The sequence below is a fragment of the Myotis lucifugus genome, unplaced genomic scaffold, assembly GCF_000147115.1.
Source record: "Myotis lucifugus unplaced genomic scaffold, Myoluc2.0 scaffold_1075, whole genome shotgun sequence".
Classification (NCBI taxonomy): domain Eukaryota; kingdom Metazoa; phylum Chordata; class Mammalia; order Chiroptera; family Vespertilionidae; genus Myotis; species Myotis lucifugus.
In genome coordinates this window covers 89,714-101,357 of record NW_005872123.1, presented here as the reverse complement: position 1 = coordinate 101,357, position 11,644 = coordinate 89,714, and the positions used below count along the sequence as shown (strand labels likewise).

Below are 11,644 nucleotides of genomic sequence, written 5' to 3'. Positions count from 1 at the left end.
TAAGTAATAACCTCTACCATCTATTGTGAACATGGGTGTGACACAGTTTGGTTTTGACGTGTTTGTGAAGTGACTTTAAGGTGAAGATGGAGACAAGCATTTTTTATTTTTTTCCTCTGAAATTAGTCTCAAAACGCCCACAGCTGTGGAGAAGCTGAGAAAGTTGGGAGGGTGGTGGGGGAGCAGGGAGGGGAGAGATGGCATCTACTTTCTGGCCAGAGACGTTTCATGAACAGAACACACAGAATGTTGGTTTGTCACAGTTTAATGAGATGCTTATGAGAAGTGGTCCGTTGGTCTCAGATTACAATGACATCTCCCACATGGCATTTAACAGGAATTCTGACTAATGAATAAAAGTGAGTTTCACCCTACTAGAAAAATATATTGAGAAGAACTGGATTAATATCAAAACATTCTGAATGAAGGCGCATTTTTTAATTTGAAAACTGCCACATAGCTCTCATGTTATGCACAAGAGGGATACTCCATTTTTCCTTCATGACATTGTACTCGGAATGCAGATGCTGGTGACACTTTACGATAATCTTCTCGACACCTAAATTCAACAAAATCATTTGTTCTGGAATAAATTTTTTTCGCATATGAATATCTCAACTCTATGTTATGTTTTTCCATGATTTCTTCTGATATTACACATGCATCTGAAGGTAAAAAAAAAAGGAACATAAAAGTTTAAGTAGTATACAAATATTTTCCACAGACTTTTACACTTTCATGTAGAACATTCTACACAGATCCAGGAATTTATTCTCAAATCCTTTTACAAAAAAATTCATTGAAAATCCATCATGTTGCTATAACTCATTTTAAACTATCAATGATGTAAAAACAAGGTCTCTGTGGAATGTATGATCATTGCATGTTATAATCAACATTCACAATGTCACCTATGCTATGAAGGGCTTTCATTAAAGAATCCTTTGAAGGGGGTGGTGGAGGTGGATGAGAGTGGTGGAGGCATAAGTGGTGATAGGGAAAATAAATTAAAATTAAAAAAAATAATTGTTTGTTGCTGTTTTTGCCCAAGAATTTTTCAGAGTTTATACCCTCAGACATGACTATTTGGTTGTCAACAGGAGGGGTGATAGTCCATGCAAGTTCAGTTGTAAACAGCAAACATGACATTCATTACACGGATTTCTCAGAGTCCACAGGAATATTAAAGGACTTACCTAAGCATTTGGGTGGCTCAGACCACTGTCCATCGCGGCATGTTATTCTCCTGTTTCCCTCAAGTTCATAGAAGGCCTGGCATTGATACTCCACTGAAGACCCGGGAGGGTAGACTGGTGATGGGAATGTGGTAATGTCTCCATTGTCAATAGCAGGAGGGCGCCCACATTGTCCTGTGGACTCTAAGAGAGGATATTGTTTGATTTATTGAGTGAGCAGTTGATTTTAAGGGCGCTGCGGAGTAGGTGGGAGCTACACTTACCTCCTCCCGGCCCCAAATCGATTTACAGGAAACGATAGAGCAACAAACCTGAGTAACCAAATGAAGGCCAGCTGGACAGGAGTCTAGTAACCAAGTGCTTACAGAGGCTGCACAGAGACTGGGAGGGGAGAATGAGACACCTACCCTTGCACTCAGGTGGTTCTGTCCAATTCCCACTTAAGCAGGTCACTTCTGCATTCCTGAAGAGGCTCAAGGAGTTCCTGCATTCATAACGTGCTGTGTCCCCATGTCGATACCTAGGCTTCTGGTTTGGTATAAAGGCATTTTGCACTGTGGGAGGGCTGCCACAGGAGACATCTGAATAAAGAGAAAAAAAGGGATCTCTAATGCAGTGATCATTTAGACACAATTGAAATGGAAAATCTTCAGGAATTTACATGCAAGATTGAAAAAAAGAAGATGAAGTAATTTTTTGGTAAGAGTTAAACTTCTATATCTTAAGTTTTTTTCTCATTCTCTCTCAAAGGTTAATAGAGATTTTTAGGCCAATGAAAATGATGATTATGCTGTACAACACTTTTTTGTTTGATGTAGTTTTATTTTTTTTCCTTTGTTTTGCTGTGATGTAACAGAAAAAATATTGCTATGAAAAATGTCTATGATTTTATTGCCCATGTATTTTCTTCTAAGATTTTTATGGTTTTTGAATCTTACATTTACATCTTTAATCCATTTTGAGTTTATTCTTGTCTTTGGTATAAGAAGGTTGTCCAATTTCATTTTTTTGCTTGTGTCTGTCCAATTATACCAGCACCATTTATTAAACAATGGCAGCCCAATAAATTCAATAAAAATTAAGAAAAAATTTTAAAGTAAAAAAAATGATGGTTCCTTTAAAAATTTTTAAGTTTATTAAAATAAACATAGATTATATAAAATCAGAGTGAATTTATAAGCCCAAGAAACTCATAATGAACATATTATTAGGCAGTGAAATGTGGTTCGCAAACATCATGTTTTTCAATTGTGATTTCAGGCCCTTAGGAAATGAGTAGAGTAGCCAGGTTCTTAGAGAATAAGTCAAGTATTGACATGCTTTGAGGAATATCACATGGCTAAAGAAGAAGATACATACTTAAGATATCCACACAGAAACTGAGGAAAAATAGGAGTACAATATATGTACAGTTCCCTAAAAATACTTTAATAATGTGAGTGCTTAAGGGCACTGCAGTGAGCACTGTGAGATTCATTGGGAGACTCGGGTGGATATAAAGTAATAAGAGGCTGAAGCTACGGTTCCCCACAAAAGTGGGCGCAGAGCCCGCTGGGAATTGCTACAACGGTTTCAGGGTCACAACCCCTGAGCTTCTGATGCTGAGTCTGAGTGAGCCTGTGAGTTTGCATTTGCCTTCCTACCGATTCCCCAGACACACTGACACAGCTGTTTCCGGGGTCACACTCTGAGGGCTCTGGGGCCCCAATGCCCAGCACTGAGTGCACATCCCATTCCTCTCTGTTGAGGCACAAACCTTCCTTTATCTGGCCTAACCCAGAATCATATGCCTAATTTTTAATGAAGATAGAAGCCATTCACCAAAATACCTTTGCATGTGGGTGTTCCTATCCAAATGCCGTCCCTACACTCTACAAAATTGGATCCTTCCATTTGGTAATGTTCTGGACACCTATAAGCCACTTGGTCTCCTGACTTGTAATTATTCTTCTTCCGGCCTACGAGGATGGCATTGCCATAGCTGGGTGGGCTAGAACAAATTGATTCTGAAAAAGCAACAACATAGACTTTTCAGTAAATCTTTAAAAGTACATGTTGGCCAATAATTATACTTTAGAGTAATAGATACACACCAAACCAATGTGTACTATACAACGTTTTTCTAATAACTTGAAAATGGTAGCCATCTTGATTTAGTTATTTGAATAATTTTACATTTATCAAAAGTGCAACGTGGGGATGGTGGTATTGAAAGCCTGAGGAGATGGGCACAACGGGCATGACCAAGACCAAACTTCTTATAATGAAATTCTTGTCTGTCCACACGGGCCTCCGACACTATGTGCATTTGATACTTTTGCTTCTGTCTAAATCTGTTTCCCATAATTACATCAAACATCTTAAAGTAACTATGTTTTTGTTGATTTCAGAGAGGAAGGGAGAGGGATTGAGAGAAACATCAATGATGAGAGAGAATCATTGATGGGCTGCCTCCAGCATGCCCTCCTACTGGAGATCCGATCCTGCAATCTGGTATGTGCCCTGACTGGGAATCGAACTGTGGTCTCCTAGTTCATAGGTAAATGGTCAACCACAGAGCCATGTGGGCCTGGCTACATCAAACATCTTAGAACATTATGGATTTATGAGGAGACAACTGATAAACTCTCAGTGAATTGAATAATGATGAGGTTGGTGAGCAGGGACCAGCTGTGACACAGGAAGAGATGAGAACTCAGAGGATGCCCATCAGAACACATGGAAAGTGAACACGGATGACATCAAATGAAATAATTTGGCTCCTGTTGCCAAACTTTTCATATTACTATTAATTCTGCTATTTATTCTCTAGCAGAATCCAGAACTTTTAGAGATACCTTCTAGAATTAATGCAGTTTTATAGTTCTACCATGGATACTCTGAACTAAAGATATTTATCAGCCTTAGAAGAAAATGAAATACACTATACTTGTGCATTCTGGTGGATGGGACCAATTTCCTCCTGAACATTCTATAGACGCAGGTCCACGGATCCCAAATCCGGGTTTACAGTTGTATGTATATCTTTCCCCATGTGGATAACTGTTTATCCTGTCAGGAAGAATAGCATTGGCAACCACAGGGGGTCGTCCACAAGGAAGTCCTAAAAAAAGAAAGGAAAGAAAGAATGACTGTGTATTTCACTAACTGAACTTTACTTCATATCTTGGTTTATCATATTTGGTACTTTCATTTAAAAGAAAATTATCACACAGGTGCCAAGACCACATGTCAGGAAAGGTGCACAAATGCTTGACAAACCACCATTGTGGTGTGTCCAGCTGTCAGCTTGAGCAAGAACTTGAAGCGAAAACTGTGAACACATTTGAGAATGAGCGTATCAATGTTTCTCTAACGAGTCATGAGCAATAAAAAGAAACACACTGAGAATCATCTTAGGAAAAGTACCCTCTCCTGTAAGAGATCAGAAGGGACAATAGAGAGAGAACATAAATCTTTATAAAATCTGGCGACAAAGCTTTCATTGCAACCCATATGAATATGTAGGAGCATGAACAGGTACACTTATATGAAGAGTTAGGTTTCATTTCACTACATTTCAGGTTTTGTAGGAAAAAATGCCTGAATTACAAGTGATTTCATAATGGACCAATAAAATAAAAATAGGCTTGATTTGTTTATGCCAAAAAATTTGGTAAAATATTAAAATCTATATAAATGACATATAATGGTTTTATATGTTTCTAAATCTAAAGAGTTATTTCTCATGGCTTTGATGATGATGATGGATTATATTACTGAACTGTATCAAAACAGAACTTTAATTTGCATGCTGTCCTCACCTACACACTGTGGTGAAGCACTCCATTGTCCCAGGTGGCATGTTATACCATCTTCTTTGGATAATTTGAAACCATCCTTACAAATATAACTTAATGTGGTGCCATGTGCATATAGCTTGGGTCCCCATGTTCCTCTCTCGTCTTCTGAAGATCTGGATGAATTAATGCTTCCATGTTCAACATTAGGTGGTTGAGAACATGGAGTTTTTTCTATATGAAAAATAGAGATTAAAGGGTTAAGCACAAAGATAATGTTTAAATTGAAAAATAAAATCCAACACTGTTTGGGACTTTAAAGTAAGGTCACTGGAACCAATTAAATTATTAATCACTAAAAGTATTTGAAACTTGCAAAGATATATGTGCCCATAAAATTGATGTCATTGTCCATTTGTCCCATATGCCTCTTCAGTCTCCTCCTGTTCATCTTGAGGAGTGAAATACGCATACACAGAACTTGGGTATTTTCACAGTCACCGGAAGTTTCTGTTTGCATTCATTTCACTTTATAAAAGAAATAATGCTGACGGATTTCTGCACCTGGATGGTGTGTACTGTTTGGAGATGAAGTGGGAAGGGTAGGGGAAAGGGCGCATCCTGTTCCTTTACACAAAGCAGGGGTGTGGGTTACCCTCATCTGAGAGACAGTGTAACGCAAGTGACCCACTACTGACCGACACAGCGCGGTATTGACTGCCATCGTCCATCCTGGCACACGATTTCCTCTCCTTCCTGGATTAGAAAGTTTTCTTGACAGAGAATAGATATTTTTTCTCCTTCATGATAATTCACGGTCAGGGTCATATTTTGAGAATTGGGAATCTGAGGTGGAGGTGGGCATCGTGGTGCTTCTAAAAATATTAAAATCAGATTTCTTGATGAAAAATTGTAAATCAAAAATATTAAAATAACAATTCAGTGAATAAAATGATCAATAATAATGCACCTGGAAAGATCAAACTATAATGCTCTGTTCTGTGTTTAAATATGTTATACTTTCATCTTGCTTGTCACTCTAATATACCTCATTGGGTTTATATTCGCATGGCCTTCCTTGTAGGTTCTTTCCTTTATACCTTCTGGGATCAATCTTGGGATGCTTAGCTTATATAAAATGCTTTCTGTATATTCTAGGCCCATGGAAATTGGTAAAAATATTGAGGTGAGTGGGTCAAGGTGCCCTTCTGTTAAAGAAGAGCAATAGTGATATGAAAAGTGAATAAACTCTGTGTTATTGGAATTGGTGGTGGCAATAAGACTCAGTGTTTGCCAGACAGATAAATGACCAAAGACAAATGACTAGATGGGTAGATTCCTACAGAGATAGATGGATGCAGACATAGATAGAGCGTGCACCCATAGATGCTTAGATAAATACATGCGTTATAGGCATAGGCACATCTGTAAGGTAAGAACTTGGTAGCAATGGGATCCCAATAGTAATGCGCACACCCACTGCCCAGTGTGACTTTAAAGCCACCGCACTGCCGGGCGGTTTGTTGATAGCTGACCACTGCACATGATACAATTACTATTCAGAAACAGTGTTTTGGTTATTTTCTAAATTACTTTCCAGCTACAACATTATTGTCATAATACAGACTTAGAAATAAAATGTTAAGACACAAAGAGACACCTTGTACAAGGCAGGAAGGAAAATCACTGTTTGGAAATGTTCTAAACAAGAGCTCACCTGTGCAGGTCACCTCGGGCTCCCACTTTCCGTTCACGCAGACTGAGTGTTTCTGCTCTGACTTCCTCCCACATGTGTAATTGATTTTCTTATTATGCTCATAGTCATTCCTTTCTTGTAAGTTTGTCTCATAGGCAGTTGCCCTTGATAATTTACACGTCTTCAGTTCAACTGTTGCTGTAAAATGAAAATATTCCATTGAAAACACTGATTATGAAAATCCAAGCAACTAATATTAATAACCCAACACAACAACTATAGAGTCCAAACTCTAATGAAATAGGATCTTAGGTCCATAAATTCCACCAGCAAAGTTATTCCTGATCATGCTGCATGAGGTGCGCTACAATGTTTGGACACACAGTCCTATGTCCAGTATTGAAGTTTCAGAGAGAACAGTCATCCTAAAGCCATGTTGACCTTTGGGGATTGCAAGGACATTGGGGTTCACCTTTTGTCTGATCTACATAGGGAAGAGTCATACATGACTAAATATGATCCCGTTTGAAATCTGCAAATTTTCACATCCACTTTTCTTGATCCCAAACATCTCTAAATTATTTTTACTCTACAACCTTGAAGTGTTAAAAGAAAAAAATATCTGTGGAAATAGACGATGTGAATTTCCTAGTTTTATTATATATTTTTCAATAAATTAAAGTACAATAACAAAAAAGGTTGATCTAAGTTGTAGGGTTTAGAATGTGAATATTTCAGCATGTCTTTAGCATGATCCCTAAAAACCAGAATAAGAAACTTGGTTTTTAAGTCATGACACATTTTGGATATATGTTCTTAGAATCTTTGAGAAGCTATTTTATACACCAGATCATGCTAGAATCCAGTAATATTATAATGCCATAATAACATATTTATGTTGGCTGCAGTATGTTTTAGATATTGACTATGGAATTTTCATACACAGCTACATATTTCAAAAAGGCAATGCAGGTGGCAATCCTTTTTGAATTTGATAAGACCTATCAGTGTAGGTCTTAGGTAGTTTTTGTTAATAATTTGTAAATGATGAGAGTCAAGTGAGGATGAACAGAACAAAGAAAAGTCAAGTAATTGGCCAAAGAAAAGGGATGATTTTGTAATGCAACCTTGAAAAAGAAACTAAAATAAAGGGGATTAATTTAAAACAGACAAGAGGCTTGAGAAATAGTCTTATTGTTAGGGCGGGTCCAGAGTGGTGAGGGACAAAAATGAGTCATCTTCTTTGAGATGAGAATTGGAGGAAGATTTGTGGTCAAAAGGAGGTGTGATGGCTGTGGTATGTCGAAAGATGCTGGTTTTCTGAAAGAATTTATTTATTCAGAGAAAAGAAACATCTTGATAGAGTGAAAGGCTGGTTTATGGGAAGTTACAAAATAAACACTGAAGGACAAAATTTCAATCATGTGTCTTTAAGTAAAATTTAGCTTCACAGGTTTAAATGATGTTAATATGAGGGACAGACGTATAAAATTCTATTGCTAGCTTCTATTTTTCCTTTGTAGACACTATTGAACTATAAACAACGAATGTTTGATTCATTATCATTGACTATCTCTAAATTTCAAAAATATGGTTGCATGCAGTTTCACAATAAAAAATCCAATGTTATTAAATATCAATTATAGAAATGTCTTCTCACCATTGCACTGAGGTGGTTGGGTCCACGTTCCCCTAATGCATGTAACTGAGCTCTGACCAATCATTGTAAAGCCTTCTCCGCAAGTGAACTCTACTGACTCTCCATGGTGATAGGAGGGCTGTGCTGGGGACACGACCTCGCCGTGGTCCAGCTCAGGTACGTCTCCACATGTACTGTCCTCCTCTGTGAAAATCCCACAAACAAACATTCAACTTTGAAATGTAAGTGAGTCTTCATATGAACAGAAACACAAAGTGTTGACATAAGTCTAACTACTGAAATTTTGGATACATTACCAACACACACGGGCAAGGGTGTCCACTCTCCATCAACGCACTGAATTTTCCTCGCACCCTTCATCAGGAACCTGGGGTTGCACACATACTCCACCACCTCACCGTGTTCATATTCCCCTTTAGGTGTGTCGGCAACTTTCCCATTGGGGAGTCGAGGAGGTTGATCACAGGACTGTACTTCCTCTACGGTAGAAACACTGTATAACTAAAGCTAAAGTGTCTCTTGTACAACTGAAAATCCAGTAAAATGAAGTGATTTTTTCTTTAATCTATTACTTATTATCTAACTTATTATAGCATTCTCTTGAGGAAGGATAAAGAATGGTGTTTACACCAGATTCATGTCTCCTAGCTCTGTTATGATACAGAACTAGCACATTGGACATATATGTAAGCCCAGAAAACATTCAATATTCTAGATCAGGGGTGGGGAACATATGGCCCGAGGGCCTTAAAAGCCTTGGAAATCATTTGGTCTGGCCCTGCCAAGGCATTAGGGGTGAGTTAATTAAATGTTTGACCAATTGCAGTAGGATAATTTTTAAGTTGATAATTTTAATTGATCTGAGAACGATGTCATAATATCCAAATGGCCCTTGGCAGAGAAAAGGTGCCCCCCCCTGCTCCTGAAGATCTAAAACTATATGCAAATCAATGACCAAATATCATTGTGAAACTATTCACATTCCACAGAAACATTTCATCAAAACTTTTTTGGGAAAAAAATCACTGGAGGCAAGCATTTCATCAACAAATTTTAACTCTATGTTATATTGTATATGGCATTGAATTAACTCCATGATGCTTGAAATTGTCTAGAAATTCTCAGGGAAACTTGAGGTGAGACCCATGCTGATAGAAATGTCCAATACCAATGGTGGAAGTTATACAAAAATTATGACCAAAGAGGTCACTTCAGTGTCACACAATATGTGCATCTATGGAGATTTTCAGTATATGGTCCAAACAACAATGAAAGATTATTTCCTTAAATAAGGAAGTGGGAGGTATCTACTACTCAACACACATTTCTGGCTTAATGCACTGAGTTATAGACACACTGGGAGCCAACAGAAAATTAAGAGAAAAGGGGCAGCTGATGTCAAACATTCTAATTCTTATTTGAGCGAGTGGCAGAGAATTAATCACCTTTACATGTTGGAGGGCTAGGGGACCATCCAAAGTGGTAGCACTGAAGAGAGTCTGCTCCAATAAGTTTATGTCTATTTCTGCAGGAGAATGTCAACACGTCTCCAATGACATATTTCTCTTTCTGGGGCTGAGCAAGTAAGCTCTGCTCTATATCGGGCACGATGCATTCTCTTTCTATAAAAAGAGTAAATTATTTAATGAGAACAGATGATTAATCAGTGCCAAGTAAACTTTATATGTCATGCAAGAATAAGTGGCTGGGTGTTGCCTATAAGGAGAGGCATCAAATAAATGCTCTCCATGGAAGTGCATTATCTATTATGTCTGACACATCCCTCACATTCATATGGGACTCTCTGATAGCGACAGATGTGTCCTGAACACTTATTTGTAATATCAACTAGCTTATAGTAAATCTGATTTTATCAATAACATTAGGAAAACTAAATTCTACATTTTTGGTATTATCAAAACAATACAATTCTCTCACATTAAAGAACAACTAATGCTACAATTTTAAATTGCATACTTAAAAAAAATTGTTACAGTAATGTAATATAGTTGGGGACCAGGACACTCAAAGAGAGGCATTTCTCATATATTTTAGTAGAGGAACTAAAAGTTGCTTAGTTAATCATTTAAATCAACTCCTAGGTAGAATAAAACCCCTACTCTTTCACGCCTACACTTCCAATGCCATCTTATCTTTTCCTCCCTTTGTTGATCCAGACCCCAGGCTTCATGGTCTCTGAACATTTTTTAAGAGATCAAGTTCCTTGCTCTCCCTGTTGCACGGTTCCGAATGGTTTTCAACCTTTCTGTGTAGAGATGCCTTCCTCTATGAAACAAGCCCTCAATCCCTCCCATTTTCAAAGCTCTTGGATGTATTCGTTCCTTTGAAAATATAAAAATGTATTAGAAATATTATTACTATTTGATCCATTATTGGACTTATTTAATTGTTGTTTTTTCCATAATGCAAGGAGCCTGTGTGGAGCCCATACTAGGTGCATGTGGAAGCCGGCATGGAGAATGTAGACAAATCACCAGAATATTTTTTAAAAAAATATGAGAATGTTTGTCAACATGGAAATATTTTATAGAAATGGACAAATGAACAATGTTGCCGATCAGCTTGGTGTTGCCCAAAGACACATGCTTGGCAAATCGTGGAGTGGAATTGAAACCCACCCAGACTATGAATCCATCTGTCAGACTTCCTGTCCCTTGAACCCTTTATCTCTCCACACCTAAGGCAACATTCATTCCAACATTTTTTACTTCTGATTCTCTGAATCCTTTTATTCTCTCTACTTTGCTGCCCTCTCCTCTTCTGACGGACATCTGCATGCTGGAATGCTTCAGGGCTCAGTCTGGAGGTCTCCTCTTTTCTCATTCTGTATTCTTCCCCCATGAGACGCTGTAATTTACATGGTGAGAATCTCATATGTTGAACTAGCTAGGCCTCAACATTCAACTCTGTAGCTTAGAATCTAATGTTGATGGTCCCTGGGCTGCTCAACGCTCATGTGCCCACGTCAACAGTGGAGATGTTCCTCTCCAAGAGCTTTCTCCTGCCCGCACTGCCTGACCAAACGCCACCTCCATGTACCTGCTTCCTTCTGAGAGAATATTTACAATAAGCATGTGAGTCCCTGGACGATTACTCTGCCTGACACGCAACACTCAGTAATGTCACTGTCTTTCTACCAACACGCATCCCAGATCTGTCCTCTGCTCTGCATCTCCTCAGCCATCACTCTGGTCAATCTCCACCGGAAATCCCCCCTTCCTCAGTGGAACCCTCATAGTTCCCAAGATTGTTTGGTTTTCAAAGCTTTACACAAACTGTCCACCCACGTGCC

General features: G+C 38.3%; 1 protein-coding gene across 1 annotated transcript in view; it reads right to left on the bottom strand.

Annotated features, from left to right (window-relative positions):
- Window positions 1–249: 249 nt before the first annotated feature.
- LOC102433857 (complement factor H-like) overlaps window positions 250–11,644 on the bottom strand; it is a 34,689-nt gene continuing 23,294 nt past the window's right edge. The window contains exons 10-20 of the mRNA XM_023747966.1: window positions 9,777–9,949; window positions 8,628–8,810; window positions 8,332–8,514; window positions 6,693–6,869; window positions 5,674–5,850; window positions 5,000–5,209; window positions 4,126–4,299; window positions 3,026–3,202; window positions 1,604–1,777; window positions 1,197–1,379; window positions 250–665 (exon numbers count right to left, since the gene is read on the bottom strand). Coding sequence (XP_023603734.1) covers window positions 469–665; window positions 1,197–1,379; window positions 1,604–1,777; window positions 3,026–3,202; window positions 4,126–4,299; window positions 5,000–5,209; window positions 5,674–5,850; window positions 6,693–6,869; window positions 8,332–8,514; window positions 8,628–8,810; window positions 9,777–9,949 — 2,008 coding nt within the window. The 3' untranslated portion in view covers window positions 250–468. The remainder of the gene's footprint in view (window positions 666–1,196; window positions 1,380–1,603; window positions 1,778–3,025; window positions 3,203–4,125; window positions 4,300–4,999; window positions 5,210–5,673; window positions 5,851–6,692; window positions 6,870–8,331; window positions 8,515–8,627; window positions 8,811–9,776; window positions 9,950–11,644) is intronic.